Source organism: Felis catus, chromosome C1 (genome assembly GCF_018350175.1).
Source record: "Felis catus isolate Fca126 chromosome C1, F.catus_Fca126_mat1.0, whole genome shotgun sequence".
Lineage (NCBI taxonomy): Eukaryota > Metazoa > Chordata > Mammalia > Carnivora > Felidae > Felis > Felis catus.
In genome coordinates, this window is record NC_058375.1 from 166818261 (window position 1) to 166833662 (window position 15402).

The window sequence follows — 15402 nt, forward strand, 5'->3', positions numbered from 1 at the left end:
TTTACCCTATTAGAAAATTTTTAATGTTGTTATAATCCACATTAACAACTTTTTCTAAAAGTCTTTAAAACACCAGGAGCATTTTCTTTTTCTAATGAATAATGTGATTTTCCAATCTACTTGTTCAGCTCCTCCATATTTGTTATGGAATATGCAGACTAAGTTAATAGAGGTATAATTAGGAAAAAAAGTATTAAGACTTTGAAATTGTGGTTCTTTTGGGGGCACCTGGGTGGCTCAGTCGGTTAAGTGTCCGACTTCAGCTCAGGTCATGATCTCACGGCTTGTGGGTTCGAGCCCTGCCTGCATCAGGCTCTGTGCTGACAGTTTAGAGCCCGGAGCCTGCTTCAGATTCTGTGTCTCCCCCTCTCTCTGCCCCTCCCCCCACTTGCACTCCATCTCTGTGTGTGTGTGTGTGTGTGTGTGTGTGTGTGTGTGTGTTCTCTCTCTCTCTCTCTCTCTCTCAAAAATAAATGAACATTTAAAAAAAATTTTTAATTGTAGTTCTTTTGAAACTAGCAGAATGAACATCATCACCAGATTTCCCAGGGAGCAGTAAGCCTCTCTCAGGGTTAGGAATGAACAAAGCTTCCTTGGGAAGAAGCAGAAGCAAAAGGGGCTGATGACAACCAGGCTGGCTTGCTATTCTTAGTCTTGACGAAGCTGGTCAAGGCTGCTTTGGCAGAAGAATGTATTATTGTGAGTCTGGAGCTGGCAAGGCCAATTTATGTGAGGGAAATGGGATATTTTAAAACTAAGGAAACACATTAAAGACAAAAGCCTTTCATTGGACCTATGGCACAGGTTTGGCCAGAATCAAAAATACAAAATCAACAGTCCATTTCTCTTAAGGTCCACTTCATGAGCTTCATTTCTTGCCCATCCTTTCGCCCATTTGAGAAAAAAGCTTTCTGGTGTTCATTTTGAGTAACAGAGGCTTCACAGTTATTATGGCCCAGGGATACTTGCATTTGAAATGAAAGGACCCAAAGTTTCATAATTCAACCTGAATGATTTGCTACAATTATTATGGGTAGAATATTAAGCCTAAGTCCTGGAGAGATTTGGGGACAAGGCTCCCTTGGCCTCCTTCTGCTTGGCAACTGCACCATTGCCTGCTGTGCTCAGGGCCAGAACTGTAGCAGCAGAAGTGGGGCAGCTTGGACAGAGAAGATGGGAGCTCCATTTGACACTGGACACGGCAGCACGTCTCAGTAATGGGTATTTTACAAACTCTGCAAGTTCACTGTCTTCATAATATATTTGTTTTATTTTCTGGACATGAAAACTATGATTTTATTTTATTTTATTTTATTTTATTTATTTTTGGGGGGGCGCAAGTGAGCAAAGGGCAGAGAATGAGAGAGAAAGAGAGAGAAGCAACACTCATGTTCACCCAAAGTGGGACTCAAGCTCACCCGATGAGGGACTTGAACCCACGAACTACAAGATCATGACCTGAGCTGAAGTCAGATGCTTAACCGACCGAGCCACCCAGGCACCCAAAAACTATGATTTTAAACTTCAACTCTCTATATTCTTCAGGAAAAAGAGTCACTTTGCAGATGTTAAACACCAAACTTCTAACACATTTTATGCCTATGGGATGGGCATTTTCAGAACAAATTATAATCTTTCCTATTCTCTTATACATACCCTCTGAATGGACCCACAGTGTGGCCTGGTCACGACTCATTGTGACTTGAAGTCCCATGGGCTTTAATTCACTCTGGACTCTATGTTTCCTGAGGACTGTTGTAGTCTTGTGGTCCAGTACATAGTAGCCACATTGGTAATATGTGTTGAATGATGATAGTTTAGTTTTTTCTTAAAATCACTAGTGAGGGCTATCAATCTGGAATACCTTTACTATAACACAATGCTGCCCCATTGCATGTTTTCCGCATCCATGCATTCTTTTTCTGCTTCTTGTCCTGCCAGTGGGTGACTCTCCATGGTCATTTTGTCAATCAATAGCAAAGTGCTATACAATGTCAGGAAGTCTGATTTTATTAGTTGGATACGTGTCTCTCCCTCGATTCTAATTTACTGCTTCTAATCTGCCTTCTATCCCTGTAACTCAGATGACCGACTCACCCAAATTGACATAAAAATGTGTGTAAGTGGAACATGAGACTCTGACATATGGAATATACTATGTGTGCACTAAGTCTTTTTCTGCTACCTTCCTGATGTTGCTGCAGTATAAAAATTTCTGGCTAAAAAAATAAAATTATATGAAAGCTTCTGTTTGCAAAACTTATTTTGGAAGAATGGACACCAACCCAATTCTGTCATTGCTATTTTTTTCAGCAAGGTAGTTGTTTGTGACCCATAAATAGACTCCAGTTACAAATTTCCATGAACATTATGTAAATGTAAAAGTAATTTTTTTGGTCAAGTTGCAGGTAGAAAACATGCTCAATATTAACGTATTACATTTCTAAATGAAGATATGTAAATGAATGAGTAACTAATAGTGTTCCGTCACATATTACCACAGAGAGTGTCTGTAAATGCCTTGTGTATTAACAGCTTATTTATGTTGCCAGGCAAGAAAATATATAGTGAAATTCAACATTCATGCATACAAATGTATCTTTGGGTAAAATGAATGAAAAAAAAACTCCCCAAAATCTGGCAGTCTGAAGGCTGTGAAGGTAGATGTGGAGAAAATGAGATTTTACAATTTCCTATGTCTTACATAGTGTATAAAATTAGACAATGAGAATATTTTACCCAAAGATAATCAAGGCACAAAACCATGGTTCTTTATCTTTACAGAATATCATATCACATTTAAAAAAATCATATTTAGAACAGCCCACTTCATTTTGCCTTGAGGTACTGAGTCCTCTTCTGACGGCCTTTAGTGCAGTTATAACCATGTAAGTTAGTTAGGGCATCATCAAAGGAACTGTGCTATTAGCATCAGCATATAAACAGCTTGTAACAGATATGTCGTAAAATAAGGCTAGAAGAGGAAAACACAGAAAAAGGATTCATGGAACATTAGACCATGCAGTAGTTGAATGGGCTGAAACAGGAACGAGTAATGAACTCTGAGATTAGCAAGTGACAGTGTGTCAGTGCCCAATAAATGCCAATGCCCAATAAATGAGCTTTTGGCCCAAAGCTGACTCCTTAACACAACATGAACAGAAACTCTGCAGTTTGGTAGCACACTGCTCAAGTGAAAATCTTACACACCTCAGTTTTCTCATCTTAAAAATGAAGATGTCAAAGTAGAGATCTTTCAAAATCTATTTCAACTCAGCATCTGTGAACTTCCAAGAAGCACTTTAAGCACATTAGAACCAAAACAATGTGTTTTCCAATCAACTTAAAAAATCAAATGTAATGCTTGGTTTAGTTCCCTAGTGGGGTGTCTGACTTCATTTTTTTATACCAAAAAGTAGTGTAAACTATTGCTTTTAATTTTATATAATGTTTCAAGTACCTACACCAAATATTAATAACTATAATATAATAAAAATGTCTAGGGGTGCCTGGGTGGCTCAGGCAGTTGAGCGTCCGACTTCAGCTCAGGTCATGATCTTGTAGTTCTGACTTTGAGACCTACGTTGGGTTCTGCGCTGACAGCAGGGAACCTGGAGCCTGCTTCAGATTCTGTCTCTCTCTCTCTCTCTCTCTCTCTCTCTCTCTCTGCCCCTCCCCTATTTGTGCTCTTTCTCTCTCTCTCTCAAAAATAAATAAATAAAGCATTAAAAAAATTTCTAAGTGTATAAATATTTTCACCACTTGGAATTACCCATCTGTACTTTGATCTTCACAATAAAACTAGAGCATACATACATTTATTTTACTAAACTGTACTGAAAATATTCCTTCTGCTTATTTTCCCATTAGGCTTATGGTTGGAAATTCCAGGATGTGGATGCTAAACTGTGACATGCCTACTACATTTCCATAAGAAGGAAAGAAGAACTAGATCAAAGATTTTCAAAGATCTTTTAAATGTGAAATTGTAACTTACATCAAAGATAAGTTGGATATGAAGTAGAAGCAAATGGGAAGACTAGTTCTCTTAGTGTTTAAGATCATGTTAAAGTGTTATCTGATTCCTAAAGCAAACCCACATGTATCTGGTTGCTCATTCCTGTTACGGTACAGACAATCCTGGGGTGTCCCTACTGTGACTACAAGGTACATCTGTCATCCTGGCTAGCTGGCTCCCAGCAGAGGCACATCACGAGGCAGCCTGTAAATAGAACCACTGTGGGAAGGGCCTGAACAGGGGGACCGAGCTCCATAAATGCCACAGCACTTCAGGAAGATGGAAACAGCCATAGGGAGCTAGGAATAAGACTTAGCCTCCTCCACTTGTGGCTTCAGTCAGTCTAGAGCTGAACATCCCTGCAGGGAGAGAGATTTTTGGCAAAACAAAAGTTTACCAAAGAAGAAGAGGAAGGAGGAGGAGGAAGAGGAGGGGAAAGGGGCAGGGGACAGGGTGGGGGAGAAGGAGGAGGACGATGGGAAGAAAGAAGATAACTTTGGAGAAAATGTGTAAATTGAGGCTAACAGAATGTTAGAGAAGCTTTACTGCTTCCTTTTCCTGTACCTACTTTTGTAATGGACTTGTGACTAATGGACTCAGAAACATTTTACTCTAAATGGAGATAAGTCTGGAATTATATAGTACCTTGTCTTCTGCTGTCAGTTCTCAGTCAAAAATCAGGGCCCCTTGGCACAAAAACAGACACTCAGATCAATGGAACAGAATAGAGAACCCAGAAATGGACCCACAAACATATGGCCAACTAATCTTTGACAAAGCAGGAAAGAATATCCAATGGAATAAACACAGTCTCTTCAGCAAGTGGTGGTGGGAAAACTGGACAGCAACATGCAGAAGAATGAACCTGGACCACTTTCTTACACCATACACAAAAATAAACTCAAAATGGGTGAAAGACCTAAATGTAAGACAGGAAGCCATAAAAATCCTCAAGGAGAAAGCAGACAAAAACCTCTTTGATATTGGCTGCAGCAACTTCTTACTGGAGGCAAGGGAAACATCTCTGGAGGCAAGGGAAACAAAAGCAAAAATGAACTATTGGGACCTCATCAAAATACAAAGCTTCTGCACAGTGAAGGAAACAATCAGCAAAACTAAAAGGCAACTGATGGAATAGGAGAGGATATTTGCAAATGACATATCAGACAAAGGGTTAGTATCCAAAATCTATAAAGAGCTTCTCAAACTCAACACCGAAAAAACAAATCATCCAATGAAGAAATGGGCAAAAGACATGAACAGACACTTCTCCAAAGAAGACATCGAGATGGCCAACCGACACATGAAAAAATGCTCAACATCACTCATTATCAGGGAAATACAAATCAAAACCACAATGAGATACCACCTCACACTGTCAGAATGGCTAACATTAACAATTCAGGCAACAACAGATGTTGGCGATGATGTGGAGAAAGAGGACCTCTTTTGTACTGCTGGTGGTAATGCAAGCTGGTGCAGACACTCTGGAAAACAGTATGGAGGTTCCTCACAAAAATAAAAATAGAACTACCCTATGACCCAGCAATTGCACTACTAGGCATTTATCCAAGGAATACAGGTATGCTGTTTCAAAGGGGCACATGCACCCCCATGTTTATAGCAGCACTGTCAACAATAGCCAAAGTATGGGAAGAGCCCAAATATCCATCAAAGGATGAATGGATAAAGAAGATGTGGTATATATATATATATATATATATATATATACATATATATATATATATATATACACACACACACAATGGAGTATTACTTGGCAATCAAAAATAATGAAATCTTGCCATTTGCAACTATGTGGATGGAACTAGAGGGTATTATGCTAAGCAAAATTAGTCAGTCAGAGAAAGACAAATATCATATGACTTCACTCATATGAGGACTTTAAGACACAGAAAAGATGAACATAAGGGAAGAGAAGAAAAATAATGTAACAACAGGGAGGGGGACAAAACATAAGAGACTCATAAATATGGAGAACAAACTGAGGGTTACTGGAGGGGTTGTGGGAGGGGGGATGGGCTAAATGGGTAAGGGGCACTAAGGAATCTACTCCTGAAATCACTGTTACACTGTATGTTAACTAATTTGGATGTAAATTAAAAAAAAATCAGGACCCTTGCCGTCCTGATCTGTGTTTTTCCCCAAGGGTAGGTTTATTTAAATGGAAGTTTAACTAGGGGAAGGTGACTGTGACTCACTACATATTTGGGGGTTGGGTTTGGGTAGAATTGAGGAAGAGGAGGTAGAATTATGTGTTCGTGAGGGGGAGCATGGATGCAGAGGTTGACTTTCATGTTACTCTTTTTTTCTCTAGAAGTTGTTTTGCCAGTGGTCTACTTCATTCGAGTAAACATGAAACCAGCCACTTGATTTTGGTGATAATACTTTGTAGCCTCTGAGGCAAAGAGCCTGCTCCCCTGGCCCTTGGCACCCCCTTCACTATGAGTCAATGGTGCTTAAATAGAATCTCAGCAGGTTGGAGCTGGCTGCTTGGAGACAGCATCACTCTTTCTATCCTGACAGGCTGTATCCACTCAAGCAAGCAACTGCTGTACAGCCTTGGGTGGGGATAAGGAAACAAACAAAAGGCCATAATGGTACATTCTAGGTTTTTCTATTCATTGACAACATACTGACTTGGGTGCTTGAAATTTACTCAAACTTTCAGAGCCCTGAGACTATTGCTTGGTAGATTAAAGGTCAACATTGAATAAATGGTCGCCTGATTGTGTGTGCATGGGTGCAGACACTTGAGCCACATGCTTTAGGTTCAGAGCAACTTCTGGCAATATCACTGCTCACTCCCACCACCCCACCTCATTTATATTGTCCCTTGTGGTGCAGTACTCCAAGCAGCGGATCAGGGTCCGTTCATACTCCTCGGCTTTGGCACGCAAGTTCACACCATCCCCCTCAAGGACGTCCAGCTGCTGCTGCAGGTTCTTGGCAGAAATGTTAGAGCAGTTCTGAAAATGGAACGGAAGTGCAAGTGACAAAGGGAACGGGCAAAACAGCAATGAGACGGATGTGCTATTTACCTGCTTTATGAAACTCATAGAGGACATTAAAAACTAGGTTCCTGGTTTACTTTACCTCAAGCATATCTGAATATGCTGTAATGATTTCAGAAAGAAGCCAGACACCAACATGTCAGGGAAGGCAAACCATTGCATTTCCAGTCTTGAAACTTAAGTTTTGAAGATTTGCTCATCACACCCAAGTCTTCAAAGATGTCGTTTATTATAAGGTATAATTTTTACTTCAAAAGCATAAAATATGCATTGGAAACCTTCAGCTTCTGCACTATAATTTTCCTGTCAACTTGAACTTAACCTCAGATTCATTATGGAAGTGCACCAATCTCTGCTCAGCACAGAGGGCTGCTGAGGCCAAGGCAGACAAGAGTTAGAGAACAATTTATATTATTTGTGCAAAGTGAGATGTCTTACTTTTTTTTTTGTAATATCTTTACTAATAAAATAAAACTCTTTAGAAAGAAAGTTCCTTCTTGGTAAAAACTGATTCTATTTTGTATTTCTGTCTTTTAGCTTAAAAAAAATTATGTTCTTTGCATTCCATATAGTTTAATGGATATCTTAAATGAACTTTGAAATAAAATTGACCATTATGATTTATTAATGTTATACATATTGGATAGAAAAAACAATCTTTTCTCACTAAACTTAGGAATTTAGAAAGGGATTTTTTTTTTAAATCGGAGTCCAATATATTATTTAGAAAAATTTGATCTGGAAATATTTTCTTCTCTTTTAGGCTCCTTTGTTAATGTCAGTCCACTGGCATAAAGCATGTCCAATGACTGGTGCCCAAGCCTTCTGCAAAGCCAGGAGGCTCCTCCATTCTGAGTTTTCATGGCTTAAGCAGCTTCTCTGGGCCTCAGATGCTTCTTTTATAAAATGAGTGTTGTGGGCTGGCTTATGTCTAGAATACCTTCCAGATCTGAAATGCTAAAGCAGCATTGGTCCAATCAAAATATAATCTGAGCCACATGAATAATTTAAAATTTTGTAGTAGTCATATTAAAAAGTAAGAAAGAAACAGGTGAAATTCATCTTCATAATGTGGATTGTTCTACCAAATATGTCCAAATATCATCATTTTAATATGTAACCAAATGTAGACAATATTAATACAGTTTTTATACTGTCTTTGAAATCTAGTTAATTGTTGCTAAACTTCTGTCAGAAATACTTGATCTGTATTCAAATTTCATAGTTGATAACTTAAAATGTAGATTCACATACCCAAGCTGTTCCCAACATACATAAAAGTTTTCCCATAATTATACTGTCAGTTTAAATTTTTTAAATTAATTAAAAATAAATAAAATTAGAAGTTCAGTTCTTTCATTGCATTAGGCACATTTCAAAGGTGAAAAATTGACTGCCATATTAGACAACACAACTCTACAATTCTATTTTTAATTAGCATGAGAATAGGTGTATAAAACAAGACTTGTGTAAACAGATTTTCTCCTTAAATATTTTTTCTTTTGTTATAGGTGGTAGACATTCACCACAAATAACTATCCCAGTGGCTTAATGTATTTTTTAACTTAACATGTACTAGGCAATCTGCCTGGTTTCATTGATATTATAATAACCCAACTCTCAGCTTTAGTTAGATATGAATGATGGTGTTCTAAGTTGCTTACAGGTCGCTGTACTGAAGAGATGATGTCCACTCCCAGGGAAAGGGCCAGTTTATGGAGCTGCTCAATGTGTGCCTGCTTCTCCTGAGAGCGACTGAGCTGAACCTGGGCTTCGTGGCCATCCTCCAGCTCCTGTGGCTGTTCTAAAAACTCCATTTCTCTTGATTTGATGAGATGACCCAGCTGAAATTGAGGATGTTAACAATTAACATGGGTTTCATATTTTCAGGAAGACAGATTTTTTTTTTAAACAAAAAGCCTACTTCCTATAACCGATTTTACTACCTGGTCAAAATGTTGCCAAGCTCATCTATAATTACTAGTGTTATAGACAAATAAATGTTACAGGGCTTCAAACCAAGAGGGTAAAATTGAGGAACTAATACTACCAGTTCTGTTAAAGAAGGTCATAGCCTAAAACCTTTGCAAGATCTAGGCTTGTGATCCGAGTAAATTCAGAGGCTATTTTAAAGGGATATCAACACATCTCCATTTTCTGTTAATAGAAACTAATAACATGATGCCTGGGTGGCTTATTTGACTAAGCATCTGACTCTTGATTTGGGCTCAGGTCAAGATCTCACAGTTTGTGAGTTTGAGCCCCTCATCAGGCTCTACATTGACAATGCAGAGCCTGCTTGGGATTCTCTCTCTCCCTTTGTCTCTGCTGCTCCCTGCTCTCTCTCTCTCAAAAATAAATAAGTAAACATTTAAAAGAAAGTAGAAGCTAATAACTTGAACCTGTACTAAGCACTCCTTAATGTCAGGTACTTAAGATACAAAAAAAAACAAACCCAAAAAACACATGAATTTATTTTCTTTCCTCAGAGAGCTTACACTTGAAGGGAGAAAGTAATTAAGAATCAAGATACTAAAAATGACAGATGTGTGAGATAAACTATGAAAGTTCTGGGAATTTAGAAAAGAAACAAATCACTCCAAGTAAGGTAGGCTTGTTGGAAGCAAGGATAGAGTTTAAATAGTAGAGAAGAGCAAAAAGGACCTGTCAGATAATAGCAGCCTGAGAGTCAAGGCTTGGAGTGAGGAAGGTGTGCATCATCTTTAAGGGACAAAGAAAAGTTCAGTTTGGCTGGAATGTAAGGGAGGATAGAAGCTAGTGAGAAAAAGTTAAAGGCCAGATTGTGGAAAACTTCTGATACCAGAAAAAGCAACTTGGCCTTTATTACACAATAATTTATTTCTAATTTCATAGTTTAAAGTTTATTTCTTTATTTTGAGAACAAGTGCGAACCAGGGAGAGTCAGAGAGAGAGGGAAACAGAGAATCAGAAGTAGGCTCCATGCACTGTCAGTGTGAGCCTGATGTGGAACTTGATCTCGTGAACCATGAGATCATGACCTAAGCTGAAATCAAGAGTTCACTGCTTAACTGACTGAGCCACTCAGGTGTCCTTCTAATTTCATAATTTAAAACTGAGGGTCTTGGGGCACCTGGTTAAGCATATGACTCTTGATTTTGGTTCAGGTCATGATATGACAGTCATGAGATTGAACCCCACCTTGGGCTCCATGCTGGGCATAGAACCTGCTTGAGATTCTCTCTCTCTGCCTGTTCCACTGCTCACTTGCTCTCTCTCTCTTTCTTTCTCTCAAATAAATAAATAAATAAATAAATAAATAAATAATAAAAAAAATAGAGCTGAGGGTCTTCCAGATATCCATGACAAATCCTACCTTTTCCTTAACTTGATGGAATTGGACTACCTTGTACAGGATATCCTCATAATCTTGGATTCTCTCTTGCTGTTTTTGATGGAGGTGAATAAGCTCCTTCAGTTGTTGAGACTTCTCTTTAACAGGGGCTCCTTTGCCAGTTAACTCTTCTGATTCTTTTACAATGTATTGAACTTCAACGTTCAGTTGCTAAAGAAGTTGAAAGAAATAAAAGATATCCAGCTTTTAGACAGCTTTTTCCTTTATAACTGACTATAGGAAGGTCTCAATCACTATTCTCTCATTTGCTAACTATTATTTATTGTCAGCCCCACCCCATCCTTGCAAATCCAGGCTTTGTGTTTGATGCTAAGGATACATTATTCTATTCCCATCTTCTTAGAAATTAAAAAAAATTGCTATAAATGCAAAAAACATGTTTCAAAGCTAGGTGGTGAAATAGAAAGTCACATATTTCTGTGGCACACCAAATACTCCAGTTATCTGTTAAATGAATGCATTTTAGATATTTGATGAAGCCATGATCATCTCTGATATTTAATGTAAACTAGAATCAGTATGATAAAAACATCAAGAGAAGACAAGTCTAAAAATATATTGGGGGAATTATTTGTCCTTCATGGTAACAGAATGATCAGAATGAACTACCAGCTGAGCAATGTGGTAGATATGCTACTTTAAAAACAGTCATCCCAGAATCCACAAATAGACACCACATGTAGAGAGGGATAAAGCAGCTTCCTTTTCCCTAGGACCACTCAGATACCCCTTGTAGGAATCCAGATTTTGGGATAGAACTTGCAAATGCTGGACAACTCAAAGAGGAAGCTACTATAATGTCAGGGATGGAGCTTATACCAAGGAGAAAAGTAGTGGAAATCATTTAGGCTAAGGAAATACTTTGCAGAAGAGTAGCCTAATAAAGGTCTTCAAATTGAAATCAAGCATAGGGGAATCAAATATATGCATACCACAGTGACAGAACTAATGAAGCTTGGGAATGGCCCCTGACTTAGAAGAATTTACTCATGCATGCATGTGCAGGGCCACGTGCATGCATACATACACAAAATGCCAGTAGGCATATAACACAAGGTATATCAAAGTAGCTAACATGTAGGCTAATTGAATTTTCTAAGAATTTATAGAAAAGACTTCACCATGGGCTACAATGGGGTGTGTGTGTGTGTGTGTGTGTGTGTGTGTGTGTGTGTAGGGGGTAGTTTTATGCTATATCAGTTTTACCTTTAAAGAATCTGAAATAGGGGTGCTTGGGTGGCTCAGTTGGTTAAGTGTCTGACTTTGGCACAAGTCATGATCTCATGGTTCATGAGTTCAAGCCTCGTGTCAGACTCTGTGCTAACAGCTCATAGCCTGGAGCCTGCTTTGGAGTCTGTGTCTCCCTCTCTCGCTGCCCCTCCCCCACTCATGCTCTCTGTCTCTCAAAAATAAATAAACGTTAAAAAAATTAAAAAAAAAAAAGAATCTGAAATAGATCTTCCCTAAAGGAATCTTCAGTCTTCTGATTTGGCATTCTTTAAAGCCAACATTTTTGAAGTAGCAACCAACAGCAATGCAGATATCTTAACTTTGCAGTGAAGAACAAGAAGTCAGGCAAGAGGACAGCATGACTGGCAAATATCTTTGACAGTTGTATCAGGTTTAGGAGCGGCAGGAGGTGGAGGGTATGGAATGCATGGGCAGTCTGGGCCTGGGAACATGACTCATGGTTTTATCTCTCATCTTCTGAGGGCTCTCTGAGAGGGAGAATGGGAGAGCACAGCAAGATTCCTGGGAGAGTGGTAGGAATCTGGGGTGCCAGTGAATGGGGATGGTGACATCATAGTGGTGATTTCAAGGACAAAGGGGAGCAGAGCCTCTGTGTCAGAGCTTGCTTACCCTTGTTCTGAGATGTCTTAATCTAAAACATGTCTATAGGGAAATAATTAAAATGAATATATGTGATAGCTTAATGTAAATTCAAATAATCTAAGATAATATATCAGGCATTTTGTAGCCTGAATATTTGTGTATCATCAAATACAGAATAGTGCAGAAAAACAGTAAGAAAAATGTGTTTTTAAAGTGTAATTTTAGGGGTGCCTGGATGGCTCAGTTGGTTGAGAGTCCGACTCTTGATATCAGCTCAGGTCATGACCTCATGGTTCATGAGATGGAGCCCCATATCAGGCTCTGCGCTGACAGCACAGGGCATGCTTGGAATTCTCTCTCTCCCTCTCTCTCTCTGCTCCTCCTCCGCTCTAGTGTGGGCACATGCACTTTCATTCTCTCTCTCAAAATAAACAAACATTTTTTAAAAAAGTGGAGCTTTAGACAAGCCATGCTTTTGTTTAAAAAATAACAATTCACCAGTCTGTTAAAATTAATTAGGTAAATCTCAACTGAACAGTTTTTGATTTTTTTTCCCATTCACCCAAGTCCATCAATCTGTTTCTTCACCTGGAGGTGAGGCTTCATTTCACTCCATTTTTTCTGTAGACCTAAAATGGTCTGGAGGCTCCCTCCAAGGTCAAGTGCAGACACAGGCATAAGTGCTTCCTGAAGAAGTTTTAAGTTGTAAGTGGTCTGAAATATATATTAGATAGTTATGTGTTTATGTTCTTGGACACCATTGGCAATCCAGTGATGACTGGTGCATCATCAAACTTTTCAGTCCCCATGAAAACACTCACTACCTCAAGTGATTCTGTGGTCCTAAACTACCAATGAACAAAAGCACAGGCCCTGGGTTTCCTTTACTTTGTTTTGTTTTGTTTTGTTTTGTTTTGTTTTGTGGTAAAATACACATAACAAAATTTACCATTTTAAACAGTTGCTAATTGTGCAGTTTTGTGGCATCAGAACATTCACATTGCTGTGCATCCATCGCCATCTCCAGAACTTCTTGCCATCCCAAACAGAAACCCCATAGCCATTTACCAGGAACTTCCATTCCCTCCTTCCCTCAGCCCCTAGTAACCTCTATTCTGCTTTCTCTCTTTACAAATTTGACGACTCTGGGTACCTCCTGTAGGTGGGATCATACAACATTTACCCTTTTGTGACTGCCTTATTTCACTTAGCATCATGTTTCACAGTCTCTTCTATGTTGCAGTGTACATCAGAATTTCATTCCTTTTTAAGACTTAATGATATCCATGCATGTTCCTGTACCTTTCTAAGTTGTTCTTTGAATGCTCCCCACTGCTGTTTCACAGGTTTGCTTGCTGTGGCTTTAAGTTGCCATGTCATCCGAAGGTGGCTGAGTTCTTCTCTTTCTGCCTTCTGGCTTTCCATAGTGTTCTCCATAAAGTGCACTTCATTTTTCACATTTAGTATTTCATTCTTTTTTGCCTGTTAAATTAATAATCCATATAATGGCTTTTCTTCCCCAAGAGACACAACATTTTTGTATACACTCTTTTAGGAGACAAACACTTGATCATGGCCACCACGGAGCATGGTTCTGAGATCAAGACAAATCTGGAATGCTTGTGTAAAGGCACAGTGGGGTTCTCAGAACCTCTGGTCTATGCTCGGACACCAGGTCCTGGGTACTTTAAAATCCAGTAGTGTTTGACTCCCCACCCTCTCTACTCCTGGCCAGAGTCTGGTTATTTCCTGGGGTTTAAGGGGTGATTAAATGAGTGTCAGGATCCAGAAATGTTGAAGTTAAGATTATTTTAATGCATAAGTTTTGAAGTATATTCCATCTTTTATTTTAACATTGTAAATAATGTTAAATAACTCATTAGAATATGTCAAAGTCTCAGCACCAGGAAATATGAGGGGTCTGCTTTTCTCTTTCAACTATCCCATTGTATATACTACAGTTATTTCAAATTTTCTTTGTGAACAGTTCTTAAACCTACTCCCTTTTGTAAGAACTGAAATGTACATCTATATATCTCTGTATTTTTATCTCTATTATGCACCTATAATACACAGCAGAACCCATCCTAAACAATATTTTTTAAATCCCTGCTATAAATAAAGTTAGGGTATCTTTCACATATTATTAAGAAACTATTAATCAGAATCACAACATCTAAATTCAGAGTCCTCTTCATTTCTACATGTCCAATTTCTACATGTTCTGGCTGCCTGATTTGAAAGCCTACAAACAATGGTTTTAAACAGGGGAAATTCAATTGCAGTCAGAAGAATAAAAGAAGTAAAGAGTAAGACCATGTACTTTTTTGTGAGTGCAAACATTAAAAAAAATGCAGAAGAATATTTAGTTGACAAAACAATGTTTTTTTACTTTGATGGCTAGCCTTTCTCAATAAATCCTTGAATTTCTCAGGAGCAAATATGCATAGATTTCTATACAGTAAAATCTTGGTTTACAAGCGTAATTCATTCTGGAAACATGCTTATAATCCAAAGCACTTGTATATCGAAGCCAACTTCAAGAACCATTGGCTCAGTTGTGATCGTGTGACATTCGGCATCACGTCCTACTTGTACTCCAAGACATCATTTGTTTATCAAATTAAAATGTATTAGAAATGTTTGCTCATCTTGTGGAACACTTGCAGAAAAAGTTACTCATAATCCAAGGTTTTACTCTAATCACAATTACAGCTAGGGATCTAGAAGTCAAGGGATCTTTTAGATTGTAGTCAGAAGACAGTGTCATAAATGTGTGCTGGAGTATTTTAACAGACCATCTTATTTCTAAATTATTTTAAATGACATTAATATTTCACATTTATATTTTTATATTAATTTAGACATTATAAAGTGCCAATTAATTACAAAAGAATATAATTGCAAGTTCTAAATAAGATCTCTCCTATGAATTTGGAGATTCAGAAATAAAATGATATATGCTGTAACTATGGTTAACAAGATGATAATATATCATGAAAGATATCAGACAACTTCAGCAGAACCCATCCTGAACAATATTTTTTTAAAAGATGCTATAAATAAAGTTAGGGTACTTTCACATATTATTAAGAAACTATTAAGCAAAATATAATATATAA

General features: G+C 38.2%; 1 protein-coding gene across 6 annotated transcripts in view; it reads right to left on the reverse strand.

Annotated features, from left to right (window-relative positions):
• The window catches only part of CCDC141 (coiled-coil domain containing 141), a 227767-nt gene that overhangs the window by 32857 nt on the left and 179508 nt on the right, over positions 1-15402 (reverse strand). For 5 of the 6 annotated variants that reach the window (XM_019838320.3, XM_019838319.3, XM_019838317.3 and 2 more), the window contains 5 exons: positions 13583-13762; positions 12869-12994; positions 10409-10597; positions 8718-8897; positions 6859-7008 (listed from right to left, as the gene is read on the reverse strand). In XM_019838320.3, the coding sequence (XP_019693879.3) occupies positions 6859-7008; positions 8718-8897; positions 10409-10597; positions 12869-12994; positions 13583-13762 (825 nt within the window). The remainder of the gene's footprint in view (positions 1-6858; positions 7009-8717; positions 8898-10408; positions 10598-12868; positions 12995-13582; positions 13763-15402) is intronic. The other variant, XM_019838318.3, reaches the window with a different exon arrangement.